The sequence below is a fragment of the Notechis scutatus genome, chromosome 15 (assembly GCF_049901735.1).
Source record: "Notechis scutatus isolate UNSWTSFEM ecotype Mainland chromosome 15, rNotScu1.2, whole genome shotgun sequence".
Classification (NCBI taxonomy): Eukaryota; Metazoa; Chordata; class Lepidosauria; order Squamata; family Elapidae; genus Notechis; species Notechis scutatus.
The window spans coordinates 10,545,829-10,564,968 of NC_142023.1; the positions used below are offsets into that span (position 1 = coordinate 10,545,829).

General features: G+C 46.0%; 1 protein-coding gene across 8 annotated transcripts in view; it reads left to right on the forward strand.

Annotated features, from left to right (window-relative positions):
* Positions 1-8,051: 8,051 nt before the first annotated feature.
* The window catches only part of KCNT1 (potassium sodium-activated channel subfamily T member 1), a 61,398-nt gene continuing 50,309 nt past the window's right edge, over positions 8,052-19,140 (forward strand). For 3 of the 8 annotated variants that reach the window (XM_087944243.1, XM_087944246.1, XM_026686645.2), the window contains exons 1-2: positions 8,055-8,245; positions 12,389-12,571. In XM_087944243.1, the coding sequence (XP_087800369.1) occupies positions 8,178-8,245; positions 12,389-12,571 (251 nt within the window). In that variant the 5' untranslated portion in view covers positions 8,055-8,177. Of the gene's footprint in view, positions 8,246-12,388; positions 12,572-19,140 lie in introns of all 8 variants that reach the window. The other 5 variants (XR_015745440.1, XM_087944250.1, XM_087944245.1 and 2 more) reach the window with 3 other exon arrangements.

The window sequence follows — 19,140 nt, forward strand, 5'->3', positions numbered from 1 at the left end:
TTTCCTGGACCGACGCAGGCCGGAGATTTGGGGGTTTAACTAGCGAGTCAAAATAAGGTTTATCATTAGAGTGTCCATTTCCCGCTCTCTCTCTCGTGCCACTTGTCCCCCTTCCTTCCCCTGGCTGTTTCCTCTGCTGCCTCTTTCCCATGTGAAAACTCTTGTTGGGAAAGAGAAGGGACGGTTTGCTGGGAATCTCCTGTTACCTCCTGTTGACCATATAAGGGAACCAGCCATGGTTGGCGTGTTGCTGAAGGAAAGAAGGAAAGATTCCTCGTCAAGTAGTTTTAGCTCAGGGTAGCATGAGCGAGAATCAACTCGAAAGAGGCCAGGGTCTCAAGTTGACCCACTGAGAGGTTCCTTTGAGGCTGGAGGTATTTCAGACCTTTCCTCCAGAGCAGAAGCAGCAGACCAGTGCTGGCCACTGTGAGGTCCAGAAGTGTCCTGGATGGGACCGAAAATTGATCTCCCAATCACGTAGATGTCTGGAGGTCCCCTCGCCGAGATGCTTGGCTCTCTTCCTGGGCGTGTGTGTGTGTGTGTGGGGGCAACTAAAGGCAGTTATTTATAATCCGCTATTTATATCTGACATACAAGATGAATAATACACTGACTTTTTAAAAGGCTCTGTGCTTCCCCGGCTGTCCGAACGAGCTGCGTCCAGGGCTGAGAGAGAGTGGGTGGGGGAACTTGGCGTGGATTGCAGTGACGTCTTATTCGGTGTGCCATGGCCGCAAGACCAAGGCATTGCGTGGGAGCCCCTCCAGGTTTTGGCACGTAGGCTTAGATTTGGCTTTCACTCTGATCGTTGAAGATGCCCCATCAATGTGAGGAACAGAAGACCCCCGAAGGAAGGTGTTGCTCATGAGCATTTAGAAGGCAAAGGGTTAAACGTAGCTTGAATTTGGTGAGTTTGGTCTTTGGGAAGGAACCAACCTCTGTCTTGTGGGCTCACTTTGACTGCCTTCCTTCCTTCCTTCCTTCCTTAAAAAAACACGATAATTGGAGCTGACCTTTGCTAATCCCTTTGGACCTCTGAAGTCCAAGGGGCCACTGGATCAGAGATCTATAAATGCTTAACCAATGGTGAGAAGGAGGCCGCGGTGTTGGCGTTCATCAAAGATAACTAAGGGGCTTCGTTCACTCATCGATCAAGAGAGACCTGCGCTGGAGACCCTTGGCTGCTGGCAAGTTCAGAAACCAGAGCTAACTTCGTACAAGTTTGGTAGATCGCCTTCCTGGCCCCTTTGGCTTGGTCTGGGCATCGCACAGCCCTCTGGATGTGGCTGGACTATGACTCCCAGCATGCTTTGCCCCTGGGATGGCTTAGTTTCGAGAGAGTTGAGGGCGAGTCACAGCTTTCCTGGCATCGGGTTGAAAAATATACAATGGAGGGTTAATCGGGTGGACTTCTTGTCATGCCGTGGTCCTAAGCCAGGAGCTCTGCTATCTGGGAGGGATGGAAGCTGCAATGTGATACAGGAGGACTGTGTGCCAGGCTGGGCGGGGGGGTGGGGGGTGGGTTGGGTCGGTCTATCTCAGGACCCCCCTTGTGTGGGGGGTATTTTCACCAAGCAATCCTAGACCACTGTTCTAAACCCTCTGGTAGCAAGAAGGCTAGTAGTTACTCTCCCTGAAGCTGTCCCTGCCAAGCAAAACTCTTAGACGGCTCTCTTTTGTCCATCATTGGTTTCTGAGGCTTCCGAAGCTCACTTGGATATGTTGGTAGTGCTCTGTGGACAAGGAGATCCCCAGCATGGCTTCACCCAATCGTCTTCCCTGCCAGGAAGATCTCTCTGGGCAAAGGTAGACTGCAGAGGGTTTTGGAGACTATCTATCTATCTATCTATCTATCTATCTATCTATCTATCTATCTATCTATCATCTACCTACCTACCTACCTACCTATTTACCTACCTACCTACATCTCTCTCTCTTATCTCTCTCTCTCTAGCTATCTATCATCTAGCTATCTATCTCTACCTACCTACCTATTTACCTATCTACCTATCTACATCTCTCTCTTATCTCTCTCCCATCTATCTATCTATCTGTCTGTCTGTCTGCCTGCCTGCCTGCCTGTCTGTCTAATCTATTATTTGTATCTATCTATCTATATTTATCATCTGTAATTTTTTCCTGTCTCTATCATGTCTCTCTCTCTCTCTCTCTCTCTCTTATCTCTCTTTCTCTTATCTTGTTCTCTCTCTCTCTCTCCTGTCTCTCTCTCTCTCCCTCCCCTCTCTGGAAGTCTTGGCTGTAGTTCTCATGTACCCCAAATAGTGCCAGCAAAGCCCCCCCAGGAGACAGTGAGTAAATGCATGGCTGGGGAAGTCAACTCACCTGTCTTAAATTTCAACCCCAATGGGAATGAGGTGACATTTCTGTCATGGCCTTCAGCCTTTTCCCTGCATGCTGCCAAAGAGAGAGAATGGCCTTTAGCTCAGAAAAAAAATGTCAGATGCTGCATCGGGGAATTTCACTCTTAAATTGTGTTCCAGGTGGATTCACTTACAAGACCAGAGATGGGCTAAGCAACCTTGTTTGTCTAAGCTGCGGGGCTGCCTGTCTGAATAACACTCTATTTAACACTCTATTGATTTTCTCCTCGGGGCGAAAGCCCTGGATTGTGCTGAGTAAACTTGGTCCTCTTATCTTTATTTCCCACAACAAGGGGGAATCTTGATTTGTGGGGTTGACCGCTGGTTCAAAGTTGAGAACCAAGTCCTTTTATCATAAAAATTAGCACCTTTGCCTGCTTTTGAAAGGGCCCCCACTCCGGGATCCAAACTCTCCCGGGAGAGACAATCGGTGTCTTGCAATATCACAACAGGCGTTCCGAGTCCACGTTCCTTCTCTCCAGAAGGCCTAACTGGGTGCCCAGCCATCTAATCGTGGGGACGACCCCTTTCTCGGGGGCCAAATCTTCTGGCCTGTCAAGCATTTTCCCACCCCACATGCTTTGCTTGTGTTTTGACCTGTGGGGTCTGATATGGTATTACAAGGCCATTTGCTAGTTTTGGCTGCGCCTGCTTTGTTCTGGAGACTCCCAATTGTTCCTTGGGCTGGATCTATCCATCAGGCAGTCTCCACTGAGTTAGGTACGCCTAGCCTACAGAAGGGAAGGATGAAGGAGGACATCAGTGCGGCCTTCCTTGGAAATCCACAGAGCCTAGTGGATTGGCCTCTTCTCTAAAGCATTAGAGGCAGGACAAGAAGCAGCAGGTAGAATAACAATAGCACTTAGATTTATACACCGCTTCGCAGCCCCCTCTAAGCAGTTGACAAAGTCAGCCTCTTGCCCCCGACAATCTGGGTCCTCACTTTACCCACCTTGGAAGGAGGGAAGGCTGAGCCAACCGTGAACCGGTCAGGATCGAACTGCTGGCAGTTGGCAGAGTTAGCCTTCGATCCTGCATTCTAACCACTGCACCCCCAGGGCTCTTCTAGAAGCTTCTTCAGGAGAGATCCCACCTAGAACTAAGGAGAAATTTCCCGACAGTGAGAACAATGAATCCGTGCCTCCCATATTGTGGGTGCTCCGTCTCGGGAGGTTTTCAGCCATTGGACTGAAATGCTTCAGCAGGAGGCCCCTTCCAGCCCTAGAAGCCTAAGATCTGCAAGTTCCAGTCCTCCAATGTCTTGGGCAGGGACCATTTCTTCTCTGCCACTCCTTAAATTTGGCAAGCAATGTCCAATATAACAGTGGTTGTCTTGTGGTTATAGAGCAATGAAAGGGAGGGAAGTGATTAAATCCGTAGGGAATATTAGATGGGTTTTGTTTCTACGAACATTCTGTCCAATCCAATTTCTTTTGAGCCATTTTCTCGACGGGCTCTGGCATTCTTTCTGGGTGTGACTCAACCCATCTCTGAAAAGGCACAAACAGTCGTGCAAACTTACAATGGGAACTATGGAGGACTGGAAGTGACACCTGGTGGGCGCCAAGAACGTTTCTTCTGACTTTGGAGTCTAACCACTCTAGTTTATAAATATTTTATTGTTTTGTATCACAAATTCCATTTCTATAGTGAGCAGTGTGCTTTCTAGGTGTCCAGAGTGTTACAATATAAACATCATCACAATCATTATAATCACGTACATACCACCATATATAAGATATCAATTGTTATTAGAAAGTATAACGTAAAGGTAAAGGCTCCCCTTGCACATAGGTGCTCGTCGTTTCTGGCTCTAGGGGGCAGTGTTTGCATATGACTAACTAGGATAATAAGTGATTAATATATGAATAACTAAATATGCATTTTCCTTGCTGTATTTTTCGGATAGAATCCCCAATAGAAATATTTCTGGTTTTAAATCGATAAGTTGTTTTATCATTTTTTTCCAACCACGTATGTATTTTTGAATTTTTTATTTTTGCTTTTGGGCAAGTCCACCACGTGTGATAATATGGCCCAGGTATCTGGTGGCGCTTCTTGAAGCTTCTCTTGATGTTCAACCCAAACCCAGCGGATGGTTTTCTTGGCATGGGAGTCGATCCCGAAGATCTCGTTGTTTTTCTGTGTTGACTTGCTCTCGGGATAGAGACGTTTCTTCGAACGTTCACCTGAACCTCGCCCTGGAAGCCACTTGGGATCCTGTCCTTGGGGCATCAGCAAAAGAGAGAAGCTTTTGGCCATTTGTCAGAAAGGGTGCAGGGCCTCCTGCTTGGGCGGGGGGGTTGGACTAGATGACCCACAAGGTCCCTTCCAACTCTGTTAATCTGATTGGCTCTCCCCTTCAAAGCTCTTCTGCTCTTGACCGACGTGCTTGGTTTTTATCCAGAGAGCCAATTTTATTTGTTTATTTTAATTTTTTCCCCTCTCAGCAATGTTTCAACGTTTCCCTCAAGCCAGTTGAGGGAAATTTTTCTTGACTGGTGTTCTGGGCGATCCAGTCCTTGTTCTCCCAGCTCCGCAACAACGGAGATTTAAATAACCTCTTATAATGGAGTGTTTGGCTTCGGGAAACCAGCAAAGCCACCACGCGTGACCTTTTCATTTTTCTGCTTTCTGCCCTCTCCACAATGCCTTCCTCTCAATATATTTCATGAGCTAATTGGGCCAGAGGAATTCAAACCTTCATTATTATTATTTTTTTGCTGAATGGGTTTTTAAAATCAGGAAATTGCACTTTGGCGTTTGGGGCGAGTGGCTGGGGTTTTTTTCCCCTCTCCCAATCTGCTTCACGAAAGCCTCCGCACTGATTAGTAAGTAGGGAATTGCTTCCTTCCTTCCAAATGTTGCAAAGGTTTTTTTTTTTTTTTTTAAATATGATTTTTTTTAAATGGAAAGCTTAAATATCCATTAAAAACATTTAGCTCTCAGAATCCAGTTCAAATAATCAAATGCAAAAAAGAAAGACAATGTTATACTACTGCGCCTCAGTTTCTCCTTAGGGAATATCACAAATGCCCACTGAAAGAGCAGGAATCTTGAGGCATTTAAATCTTAATTAACTGAAATACTTATGGAAAATCCATTTGGTTAATAAATGGTTATTCAACACTCTGCAGTTCACAAACAATATCTCTATCTCTTTAAGCACAAAGACTGTCTTCTGGACTTTCAGTTCTTGTTCCTAGCCAGCCACATTAGTTTGAGGGATGGGCTTTGTAGTTCCTCGCATTGGAAAATTCCACTTCATTGTGCTAAACTGATAAAGAAGTATCTGTAACTCAGGGTTGAACTGAGGTTGGTGGTTTGCTTGCAGAGGTTTCATTACCCAATTGCGTTTGCAACTGGAAATAAACAGGCAGCAATCACCACCCCCACACTCACTAGCACTGATGACATTACCTAGTTTGGTCATGAAACGTCTGCAAGAAAACCACCAAGCTCAGAGAGCAGCAAGGACCCCACACTCCTCCTCCTCCTCCTCCTCCCTGCAAACTCCACTCGCTTCTAGCACTGATGATGTTACCTGGTTGGGTAACGAAACGTCTGCAAGAAAACCACCCAGCTCAGACAAAACCAAGCAAAGGTGAGCCCAAGTGAGAAATTCAAGAGAAGCCAAATCTTCCCATGTTAAGAGGTACAAATTCGATTCAGAAAGTCCCTGTTTGAATTGGGGTGTCTTCGCTTTCCCTATAGGGGCTGGAATTAGCATAGTATGATCCCAACAACCTACCACATCTGATAACTGCCTTTCTCCTTCTACTCCAGTGAAATCCTTGATGCCTTCCTCCACCCTTTCCGGAAATACAAGGGTCGTTTCATCCTCTAGAAAGCTCATCCTTTTTTTTCCAGCACCCCAAGGGAATTCTTTGAGTCTGGGAAAGTAAGGAAGGGGGGGGGGAACCCTCAAAGATGACAGACAAAGTCCAGGCGCACATTCCAATCTTTCTTATCCGGTGATTTGTTATCCATCCAGCAAGGAGAGAGTCAAAAATAGGATAAAACCATTGAGAAACAAAACTACAACAGTATCTTTGGGGGGAAGTGCAGAGAAGAGCCACTAGGATGATTGAAGGCCTGGAGAGTAAAGTATGCGAAGAAGAACGGTTGCCGGAACTGGGTTTGGCCAGCCCAGAGAAAAGAAGGACAAAGGAAGGACAGGATAGGAGCCTTCCGGTATTTGAGGGGCTGCCCCAAAGAAGAGGAAGGGGTCCACCTCTTCTCCAAAGCCCCAGAAGGCAAAAACAACAACAACAACAACAACAACAACAATGGGTGGAAATGAACCAAGGACAGAAGCGACCTGGAATTGAGGAGAAACTTCCTAACAGGGAGGACCATTCACCAGGGGAACTGCTTGCCACCAGAAGCTGTGGGTGCTTCATCAACGGAAGGTTTTAAGAAGAGACGGGACAGCCATTTGTCTGAAATGGGATAGGATCTCCTGCTTGAACAAGGGGTTGGTCTAGAAGACCTCCAAGGTCCCTTCGGGCTCTATTCTGATTGATGGGCTATTATCGTGCCTCAATATACCACAGTTTTTTAAAAAGAGGGCTAGGGAAACTCCTTCCTGCTTTCCAAGACTCTGTAGCCAAATATTTTTTCCCCCCTTGCATTCAACTTCATGAGGCTCTTTGCAAATTGAGCTTTCATTGTCAAGGCGTTGCTGTTAGAAACTCGACCGCCAGTCTGTTCCATTTTGAGAAATCGGCCTTTGCCCCGGGCAGTTTCTCTCAGTCTTTAGCTGAAATCTACCGCTCCTTCGCACCGTCCACCCTTATAACATCTTCTCCTGCCCTTTGCAATGCCAGGTAGCACCCCAGTTTCACCTCCTATCCTTTGAGCATGTGCAGAAGCTCTCATCTCTTCTTAGCATCCTTTCCCCGCCAGCTAAACTGCATTAACTGCTAAAGCAGATGTTAGATAAGTGGAGAGCAGGGTGGGGCTTATAAAAAAATAAGAGAAATATTGGCTGCCTTCCACAGAATTTGAATCTCTCTCTCTGTGTGTTTTTCTTCCTCTTTCTCTGTCTCTGTCTCTGTCTCTCTCTCTCTATATATATATCTATTTCACTCCGTTTCTGTTTCTCTCTGTCTCTCTATAAATCCCTCTCTCTGTGTTTCTCTCCCTCCCCCCTTCTCTCTCTGTGTCTCTGTCTCTGTCTCTGTCTCTCTCTCTCTCTCTCTCTCTATTTATCTATCTCTCTATCTCTATCTATCTCTATTATCTATCTATCTATCTATCTATCTATCTATCTATCTATCTATCTATCTATCTATCTATCTATCTATCTATCTATCTATCTATCTATCTCTGTTTCTCTATGTGTGTGTATGTGTGTGTGTTTCTCTCTCTGTCTCTCTTTCTCTCATTTTTTGCATCACCACCACGTGGCAGCAAGAGGAGCCTGTGCCTTCAGCGTCTTCCCTTTCTCTCTTTGTGAGGGGCTGGGTCCTTACTGTGGGGGTTTTGTGTGTGTGTGTGTGTGTGTGGATAAAGGCCTGTTTGGTTTGATCTCTTTTGCATTCAGTCTGAGAAAAGCCAGGGGATCGACCAACGAAGTAGGTCCCGGGTTGGTGGAAGAGAACGAAGAGATTCCCGTGGTTTTTTTTAAAGAAAACACCCATCGCAAAGCCATGGCTTGGCTGGTGGATCCTGCCTGCTTTTCAGAAGCCGGATGGGGTGGGGGGCTTCCCGGCTGCTGGGCTTGATTGGAGAAGGGGGGGGGTTGCGGAGGGAGCAAGAGCGCGAGAGAGCTGCCTTCGCCTCAGCCTGGAGATGCTCGCCCCCAGGATGACGGTGAGGTGTTATTCCCGGAGGGAAGAGGTCTCCCAAAAGCTGGCCAGGTGAGTGTTGGCTGGAAACGGAAACAGACCATCTGCCTTCAGAAATGGACAACTGACATTTGGGGAGCCTGGTCTGATATTCTTTTTTTGGGGGGTGGGAAGTGGGGAAAAGGATGGGGGGGAGAAATGTGACAGTGTTGGGTTGAAAAAGCAGTTCTTTGGTGCCTGGTGATGCTGTAAGTTGAACTCACAAACCTTAGAATCAGAATAGAGCTGGAAGGGACCCTGGAGGTCTTCTAGTCCAGCCCCCTGCTCCTGCAGGAAACCCTGTACCATTTCAGACCAGTGGCTCTCCAGTCCCTTCTTAGAAACCTTCTTAGAAACCTCCACGACTTCTGGAGGGAAGAAGCCCAGGTTTCGTGTTTAGGGAAGGAAACCTCGGTCCAACTTCTAAGCCCCTTTCCATCATTTTTGCCTGGATTCTTCCTGCATCCAAGGCAGAATCTCTTTAAAAGAAGGTGTGTCTCTGCCGGAGAGTCATCACTTCATGAAGGAGAGAAGCAACCTAGCACCAACAGTGAGAACAATTAATCGGTGGAACAGCTGACCACCAGAAGTTGTGGATGCTCCATCCCTGGAGCTTTTCTAAAAGAGATTAGACAGCCCTTTGTCTGAAAACGGTGCAGGCTTTCCTGCTGAGGAAGGGGGATAGACTAGAAGACCTTCCAATTCTGCTATTCTGTTTTCCCTCTTTTTTAAAAAAATTATACTTTATTGATTTTAGAACTAAAATAGACCAACAACACACACATAAATGCAAGAGAGAAAAAGAAGACAAGAAAGAGAGAAAAAAGGATAGAAAGAAAAAGATAGAAAACAGTTTTTTTTCTCTTAACGCTGTGCAACAGAGACGCTTTGCCTATGTCAGTGAAGGGGCTGCAAAGGTTTCGCAGAAGGAGCTCCCTTTGGCGGCCAGGCTGACCGGCTGCGTGTCTGTGCCCATCACCGGTGGGGTTCATTTCCTTGTCCCCCACATCGCAGATGAAGGCGGAGAGTCCTTAGTAAACACTCCTGCCGTTCTGTAGAAAGCAGGGTGAGGTGTGCTTAAATCCGACTTAAATTCCCAGTGAGGTTTGTCTTTTAGCTGTGAAGAACTCTTGATGCTCTTGTGTCGGAATAACCCAGCATGGTTGACACAAAACTCTTGGCACCTCTTAAGGTTGCCCTGGAGATGCCAAAAGAAAAAAGAAAAGAAAAAAAGACTTCACCTGGAACATTCTGCATTCAAAGGAAGGACTCTGTGCTACGGTTGCAAGCAAAGTTTTGTTGTAGGCTGTGACTTTTTCTCACAACAGTAATCCAAACAGCTCGAGGCACAATGAGACAGCACACAGACGGAGGTATAGATATATTCTGCCAGTCATGGCTGAGCCACTGTTCAAACCACGGCTTGACTTAATTCATCGCCTTCCTCTTGGTGTTGGGAGGGAAGAGAACTCTAGTTGAAAGGTCTGGGAGGGGTTGGTTTTGTGTGTCCCCCCCCCCCCGGTGTCTCTGATCTTGAAAGGAGCTCAATCATTCCAGGGCTGTCTGGTTCTCCTGCAGCCCGCTCCAAAGATGTGACGGTCACTGTAGGGAAACCCTCTGCTGGATACCTGAAGGTCTCCCTTCAGGATGCCAGGCAGGGATAACTCTTTTGAGGAGGGGAGTTAGTGGACACTGTGACTTTTCGCTAACTTGGTACATCCTCTCGTCAAACTCATGGTTTAAAATAAATTGCCCTTAATGTTAAAAAAAAAAAAAAATGGGCTGTGGATTTTGACACGGGAAGATATTCCAGAGCATCTGATAGGACAGGATTGGAAGTTGAATTTGGGGGCTAGAATTTAAGAGAGGGGGGATAAAAAAATAACAATATTTTGCCATCTTCCCTCTGTGAATGTTATTTTTCTTGGATTTCTTTTTTCCTGTTCAAATGTTTACTCGAGGGGATTTATTTGCTTCTGAGCTTGCAATGAGTGAGAGGGCTATGAAAAGAAATGTAAGACAAAGAGAAATTAGGACTCTTTGAAAGAACTTAGTGAGTCAGGAAGCAGATTTAGACCAAGCAGAAGTTCTCGGTTGCCCACGGAATGGACAGGAAAATAATGGTCTGTTCTGGTGTTTTATATTTGGATACACTTTTTGCGTGCCGCTTTTGTGAATGTTGTGTCTTCATGTTGTGTTCTGTGACGCCATACAAAATAAATAAATGGAACTGACTGAATGAAGGTACGTTAATTAATGCACATTGTGTTGATAACATTCCGTCGTCTCCCAGCGGCTCTTGCAATGAGAAAGAAAAAGGAACGGAATGATTTTTGCTGAAGGAGGAGGAATCCATAGAACGGGATTCAGGAAGGGAGAGGAGGAGGCGATGCTGGCTTTAAAAGGGTGGAACCGCCGCCCGCCTCTTCAGTCGGCTCTTCCATAAGCCCTTTCGTTGATCTTTTGGCCCTTGCTTGCCTGGGAAACATTTGAGTGGCCTAAAACCGGAATCTGGGCAGTCCTCGACGTACGACGGCAATCGAGTCCATCATCTCTGTGGCCAAGTGAGACAGTGGTTGAGAGTGAAGACTTCCCCCATTGGGCGACCTGAGCCCTGGTCAGATTAGTGACACGGTCGTTGAGCGAATCCGGCTCCCCTGTTGACTTGGCTCATCAGAAGGTTGCCAAAGGGACCCTGCCACTGTCATAAATGTGAGTCAGTTGCCGAATGCCCGAATCCCGGCCCCGTGACCAGGGGATGCAGCGGAGGCAAGGGAGGAAAACAGCCACCAGTCCCTTTTTCTCCTCTGCTGTTGCTCAAAAGTCGGATGCTCAACAATGGGTTCCTATTTATGACGGTCGCCAGGGGTCACGTGATCCTCTTTTGCGACCTTCTGACAAGCAGAGTCCGGGAGTAGCCAGATTCACTTAACGACTGGGCCAAGAAAGGTCGCAAAATGGATGAAAACCCACATAACAAACGTCTCCCTTAGCATTTGGGGCTCAGCATTTGTGGTCTGTCAAGGGCAACCTGTCCTGGGCCGGCCGGGGCCCTCGGCTCTCAGCCAGTCACCCAGGGCCCCACGCTTTCACAGAGGACCTTGCAGTCACGCGGAGGGGGGGGGGATAGAGAGTCCCAGCAGGGAACACACCCCAATGGAAAAGGCTGCCTTGGGGCCTGGCCGAACTAGGAATTGAGAGGTCCATGTCCTTCCAGCCCCTTCTGGACTTTGTGCCTGAGATCAGGGGGGAAATGGAATTGGGTTTTCCTTCCTTCCTTCCTTCCTTCCTTCCTTCCTTCCTTCCTTCCTTCCTTCCTTCCTTCCTTCCTTCCTTCCTTCCTTCCTTCCTTCCTTTTCTTCCTTCCTTCCTCTGGGTTTTGTTGATTAGATATGTTTGTTGTTATACTAATGGCTGGTATGTATTCATGTGTAAAAGTAAAAAGTTCAGGCTGTAACGTTACTATCTTATTCTACTGGGCTGAAAAGAGTGGTAGGTCAATGTTTTTCTTTCTTTCTTTTTTTCACCTTTATTCTATACTTCTTTGTCTTCTCTTTTTCCTCTCCATTTCCCCCCACGATTTTCACTTTCTTTTGCATTCTACATCTGGATAAACTTAATAAAAGTATTTTTTTTTCAAAAAGTCCACATCATTCCAACAATGTTAGTTTCCTTGCAAATTAAGCACAGGTTTGCCAAGCGATCATTTGCCCCCCTGCTTTCCTCTGCCATCTGTCTCAGACGTGGCATTGAGGCCCATTATCCCCGTTTCCCACCTCCAATATCTCCCCCTTTTTTTCCCCTGTGGGAGGGACCCCAGGGCTGTAAAAAGAGTTGGCTGTAAAGAGCTGCTTGCTTGCGTGCGTGTGTGTGTGTTCTTGTTCAGAAGGGAAAAGGAGGGATAGGAAAGACAGGGAGAATTTCCTAGTCTTGAGGCTGAAAAATACAAGGAAGAGGGGGTCTACTTCATAGGCTCTGGTCCTTCCCTTGGAGCTGGGACAACCAGCTTTCTACTACCCAAGAGGGACTCTAAGCCACACCTGGGAAGGACCATTTTTGCGAAGGAGGGTTAGTACTTGGCAGGGACTCCCTTTTTCTGTTTGCATCCAACTTGCAGGGGGAGAGGGCAATCTGCCTCCAGCCTCTCACTCTCTCCCCTCCTCTTTTTCCTCCCAGATTCAAGGCGCCCCCAGGAGGAGGTGGAAAAGCTGGAGGAAGCAGCACCAACAAGAGTGGGGTCATCCTGGACATCTCCTCTTTGACCATGAACGAGCTGGACTCCGAAGTCCTTCCCCTGCCCCCTCGCTATCGGTTTCGAGACTTGCTCTTGGGCGACCAGAGCTTCCAAAATGAGGACAGGTAAGGCGACACAATGGGACAAAGAAGGAAGAGAGAGGTGTGGGTGTTTGTGTTTGTGTTTGTGTAGCTGCGAAGGGCATGGAGCTCAAATGGGGGGTCTCAAGGTGTTGGAGGAGGCAGCCAGACAGGGGGGAGCTCTCCATGGTGCTGATTCCTGCCTTTCTCCTTTGGGTGCAACTGGCTCCAAGGCAGCGGGGACTTCTAGGCTGAGCTCTCCGTGGTGCTGATCCTTGGCGGACCTGGAAAAATCCATTGGTGACTGCAACTTCGCACGGTTGTTTATAGGTTGGTGTGAGGTCCAGATCCTGTTCTGGTGATCTATTTGATTGTGCTGATTGTACTATCCAGATAGGGCCCTGTCTAACCGTGCTGTTGTAGACTTAAGTTTGCCCAAGAATTAATCTTCTGTTCTTACCTACCTAGTGATTCTTTGCTAAAGGATGATTTTATTCGTGTTGCTCAAATACCTTTGGGAACATTCTGGTGATTTGTTACTCTTGGGTTTTCGTGAGGGTGGCAAGAAGGGGAAGAGGTTGCAAACTGAAGCCTCTTAGAAATGCAGAATATAATATGGTTTACAGAAGTAATGGTATTGAAGTAAAACTGTAGCCTACGTGGTTATTCTATAAACTGTTTTTTGGGGGGAGTAAACACAGCTGAGCTTAATGTGCCTCACTTCTGCCTACCTCGGAAGGGTTTATACAACCTACCATCCCGTGGTTTGCTTAATTGTGTTTGCAGAAACAAAGTGCAGTTGCGCTGGATTTGCCCAATTTGCTAAGCCATTAACCTGGTTACAAACCACCACAGATCACAGAACGTATCGAGTGAAAATGGACTGCACCCTAGTTGTACTTTGTATGAGTCAAGCCACAAGATTAACAGAAGACCTTAAAGTTTAGTTAATCTTGATCTTAATTGTTTGTGTCGCCGTGTGTTTCAAATCAGTTGGGTTAGTTTGTAGTTTTGTGTATCTGGTGAATCTGAAAAAAAGAAAGAGTTAATATCTCAGTCAGGTTCAGCATGGTAAATGTGAACCCAGCTGTGAAACCTCAAATGTGACTCTGGGGGCCATTCGTGTTCTGATAGTTACTGGTTTACAGGAGGGTTCAAATGTTTTCAGTAACAACTCCCACAATCCTTTGCCAAGGGCCATGCTGGCTGAAGATGATGGGCACCAAAGTCCCAAATAGTCCAGAGCATAACAACATACTGCAAAGTTGGGTGTTGCTTTTCCATGCTTTGCAACAAAGGCTCTCGGTGGTGAAAACGCCAACCTTGCATTCAACCAAATGCAGAGCTTTTTCCAAACATCCCTTTTAGTAGAAGGATCAGAGTGACATGATAGCATCATTCCAATATCTATCTTTGGGCTGCTCCAAAAAAGAGAGGATCAACTTATTTTCCAAAGCACCTGAGAGGCAGGACAAGAAGCAACAGATGGAAGCTTATCAAGGAGAAATCCAACCTAGAACTAAGGAGAAATTACCTGACCGTAAGAACCAACAACCATGATATTGATATCAAGCATGATGGGGTATTCCAGTATTTGAGGGGATGCCGCAAAGAAGAGGGGGTCAAGAGCATGAAAGGGCAAGACAAGAAACAATGAATGGAACTAAGGAGAAACTTCCTAACAGTGAGAACCATTAACCAGTGGAACAACTTGCCTCCAGAAGTTGCTTTAAACCCTCCCATCAGAATGATACTCCCTTGAATTTTGCAAGACACCCACCCCAGGCCTATTTCCTTAAGGGAAAGCTGTGTCAAGTACCCTTTCTCTACGTGATTTATTCTGCGGGGAGATAATACAAGGTGTTCTGGCCTCTTGGATGCTTCTTGAATGGCTGGCATCCAGAAATGTTTCTTGCAGGGGATTTGAAATGGCATGCAGCTCCAATTTCTCCTGATCGCTTAGGGCCACGTGGCACTTGTTTTAAGACAGGCACGCTTAGCTGTGTGCAAACAGAAGTGATTTATTTCTTAGCACCGATGACTGTATCAGCAGAGCCTTTCTCAACAAACCGTCGGTTGGAATCGTTGGTTCCAGGGAAGGAAACGGCTCACGGATTTGATTTGAAAACAGCCCTGGGGAGTTGGAGCTCTGCATTTCCGTTGCCCTGAAACCACTCCCCTCTTTCTCGTTCCGCCTCCACTTTCCAATTTTCTATGATTTATGAAAGTGTCTTTGGAATTACGACCAAACTGGGAACCTACTGTTGCTTAGCTGCAAATGAGCCCTGATAATGGGGTGGGAACAACCTGAGTTAAAGCAAACAGCAATAACGGAGCAGTTGCTCACTGGTGTAATTCCTCTCCCAATCGACTTGCAACCATCCATCACTCCTTCTCTTTCTTCTAACAGAATGCTGACTGAATAAGGGTCTTAGAGATCTTCTAGTCCAACCCCCTGCTCAAGCAGGAGATCTTCTACCATTCCAGACAAACGGCTCTGCAGTCTCTTCTTGAAAGCCTCCAGTGACGGAGACCCCACAACTCTTGGAGGGAAGCCGCTCCCCTGGTCAATTGTCCTCACGCTTAGGAAATTTCTCCTTAGTCCTAGGCTGGCTCTCTCGTCGATGACTTTCCATCCATTGCTTCCTAGTCTGCCTTCCGGTACTTTGGAGGATAAGTTGACTCCCACTTCGTAGCAGTCCCTCAAACTTGGAAGGCTGCTCTCATGGCACCCCTGGTCCTTCTTTTCACTAGACTAGACCGACCCAATTCTGGCAACCGTTCTTCATAGGTTTTAGCCTCCAGCCTCCTAATCATCTCTAGAGCTTTCCTCTGTACTCCTTTTAGAGCCTCAACATCTTTTTTGCATTCAGGTGACCAAAACTGGATGCAGTATTTCAGGGGTGGTCTTTGACCTTTCTGCACTGTAACCATGACCATTTTCTGCTTGATATCTTTTGTGTTTTTAAAGGAATGTGCAGAAAAACCAACTACTTCTCCTCCTCCTCCTCCACACACCACACTCCCTTCTAGCACTGTTGACATTCCCTAGTTAGGTCATGAAATGTCCGCAAGAAAATAACCAAATTCAGAGAGCACCAAGGATCCCGCAGCCCTCCTCCTCCTCCTCCTCCTCCTCCTCCTCCTCCTCCTCCAGATGGGGTCAATCAACAGCGTGCCTGCTTCTTCCTCCTAAATGCTCTCCCAGGGTCTGAACAGTTTCTGGCTTCTATATTTTTATTTTTAAGTGGTGCTATGCTGAGGCTCCCTCGCAATCCAGAGTGATATTCTCTTTAAAAAGGGAACACGGCGGTGATTAGTTTGGAGCGCAATAATTAGAACCATTTGTATCGGCGGCTGAGCCAGGCTGACAGCTGGGGAGGGGCGGGTGGGAGGAAACCTGGTGGCTCTTCAAAGGGAAAACGTTCAGGAGTGACCTAGGTGCTCCTTTTAACAAAAAAATATCATTTCTATTTACAGTGGGGAGGAGGAAGAGGAGAAGGAGAAAAAGGAAAAGGGTGCTAGCATTTTTCCGAATGGTTCATTAGACCGAGGAAGGCCGCCTTAGCTGTGGAAGGAGTCGGCCTAGCTTAAAATAAGGGGAACCATGGTTTAGGGGTCATATTTTAGGGCAGGAATCCTCAACCTCCGGTCTGTGAACTGGCACTGGGCCACGGCATGCCAGCAACCATTTCAACAGATTAACAGAGTTGGAAGGGACCTTGTGGGTCATCTAGTCCAACCCCCCGCCCAAGCAGACCCTACACCATTTCTGATAGATGGCAGTCCAGTCTCTTAAAACCTTCCAGGGATGAAACTCCCACAACTTCTGAAGGCAACTTCTGTTCCATGGGTGGATTGTTCTCCCTGTCAGAAAATTCCTCCTTATTTCCAGGTTAAATCTCTCCTTGATCAGTTTCCATCCATTATTCCTTGTCTGGCCTTCAGGTGCTTTGGAGAATAGCTTGACCCCTTCCTCCTCTCTGGGGCAGCCCCTCAAATATTGGAAGACTGCTCTCCTTGTCTCCCCTGGTCCTTCTCTTCCTTAAACTAAACACACCCAGTTCCTGCAACCATTCATTGTATGTTTCAGCCTCCAGTCCCCTCATCATCCTGGTTGCTCTTCTCTGCACTCTTTCTAGAGCCTCAACATCTTTTTTATAGTGTGGTGACCAAAACTGGATGCAGGCCTCTAGGTGTGGTCCACACAGTCCACACAAACAAGCCACGCAAACAAGCGAGGCCCCATCCGTGGGATGCAGGCAGCACACAAAACCACACTCGCTCCGGTCTTCGGAAAAACACCTTTGATATGTGGATTAGGTCTGCTAATTTGATTAACTTGGAGACACTGATTCTCAGACCATGGTGCACTTGGTTAATATTTTAAGGGAAGATGGAAACTGCATAACGAATAAAATGTATTTGAATATAAAACTCATCACGAGGCCCCCATGTAGTGAGAAATTAATCACCCCTTCCGACTGCATTGATTTCCAGAGCATCTAATAAACACAGATTTTTAAAGTATTTTTTCCCTTTGGATTCTTTTACCTTGGGGAAAACTGTTTGTAGAAAGAAAGAAAGAAAGAAAGAAAGAAAGAAAGAAAGAAAGAAAGAAAGAAAGAAAGAAAGAAAGAAAGAAAGAAAGAAAGAAAGAAAGAAAGAAAGAAAGAAAGAAAGAAAGCAGCACGATCTGTGTCTAGAAACAATTGTCCTTTTTTTGAAGCAAAGATTCTATAGAGGAAACATAACTAAGAGAACAAAAAAATGTCTCCCCCTGCCCCCCCCAATTCTTATTAACCTCACTCCAACCTTGCTCCCTTTCCACTGTGCAGATGTGGGAGAAGGATTTTGAAGATTTATTTCTTACAGTGTTAACCCTACTGTTCCTTCCAGGTATACAGGAAAACTTGGTTCATACTGGGATCTAATGTAGATCCCTAAGAATTTTGGGAGGGATTTATACATTTCACAAAATCTGAACCGCATATTCTAATCTATCTTTCTAAATTAGGCTGCTCTAATTAGGCTGTTGTGCATCTGTGTGTTTGTGTAGAGAAAGATGAGCTTGTTTTGGTTCCCGGAAACGAATACTTGCACTCACCCTATGTTCAGAGGCATTCTGTTCCGTCTTCCAAAATGTTCGGCCCCTAAACTGCCAACTGACTTGGTTTTTGATCTTTGATTCCTGGCAAGTGCCTGATGTCAGACAAATCTTGGCATGGTTTCAGAAGTGATTGGCCATTGCCGGCTTCCTAGGGTTGAGAGAGAGTGGCTGGTACAAGGTTGGTCAGCTGGCTTTGTGTCCAGGATTTAAACTCATGGTCTACCCATTTTGCCTCAACCTCTACACCCACCTGATCTTTGAGAGGAAAAGAACGAAAAATGTGCCGATCGAAAAACTAATTCTGTGTTTTGTTTTAATTGTTTATTACACCAGGGTGGGAATTAATCCTTTGCAATTATGTTTTTTTCCCTAATTGCCTCTTTTATTTAAATAAGCTTATAAGATCAGAGGGAGGAAAAATGCAGTCTGGGCTCTGAGCTCAATTTGAACTGTAGTTTCCATGGTTTTCCTGTGTCATTTGAGCAAAGAAATGGGATATATTTTCACGCCAGGCTACGAATCTGACCTTTTGAATGTGATCAGCATCAGATCCTAGCTCTACCCGATCTCTTTTCCATTTAAGGTGCAAAAGGAGCCTGTTTTATTTGTTAAGAATTTGTCACCTTCCCAAATGTTTTCCTTTTATGTTTTTTGCAAGCGAACATAAAAAGGAAGAAACAAGCCTACCAGATTATTTATTCAACGTACGGCGTAACATACACGCACCAGCAATATATAGTATTAACATTTCACCTAGGTTAAGTCAAAATAAATAAAAATACAATAAAAATATAAACACGCTTGAAAAACAAATAAATAAATGTTTCCAGAGATGGCAGCATTTTTTTCTCTCCCCATTCTTAGGGAGAGAGAAAAAACAACAACATGTAAAATCCTAAAAGAATTTAGGATGTTCGGGGAAGAAGAAAAAACCCACAGTGAATAGTAATAATAATGACCAACTGTCCGAAAGCAGTTCTTTCTTTTGATTTTGGGCATGCCAGTTAGTTGTGTGCAGCCTTAGGTTGGCTGACATGGAGCGTGGCAAGGAAAAAACGTGCAGAGGAAATTGGAAGGAACACTGCAAAAGGGTGGCTGCAGCTTCCCCATCACGGCTTTGCATTGTTGCTAAGACAAGCTTAATATTGTTGTGGGTAAATATAGTGTTCTATTGGCATCTTTGAAATTAGGTGAGGGATTCCTGGCTTCCCGTCTTAAAAGAAACGGCGAGTCACCGTTAATCATCCCAACACTCATCTTTTCTCCACGTCTTCCCCCACATAGCAAGCTGGGCTCCAGTGCTCATCATAACCATGTGCTTCAAAGTTGAAGGCAAACCATCAGGATTTGGGAGCAGAAACATGTTGAGACAGGAAGCGTTTTCAGATTTTCAGATGAACAGAGTTGGAAGGGACCTTGTAGGTCATCTAGTCCAGCCCCCTCCACCAAAGCAGGAGACCCTGCATCATTTCTGACAGAGGGCAGTCCAGTCTCTTCTTGAAAG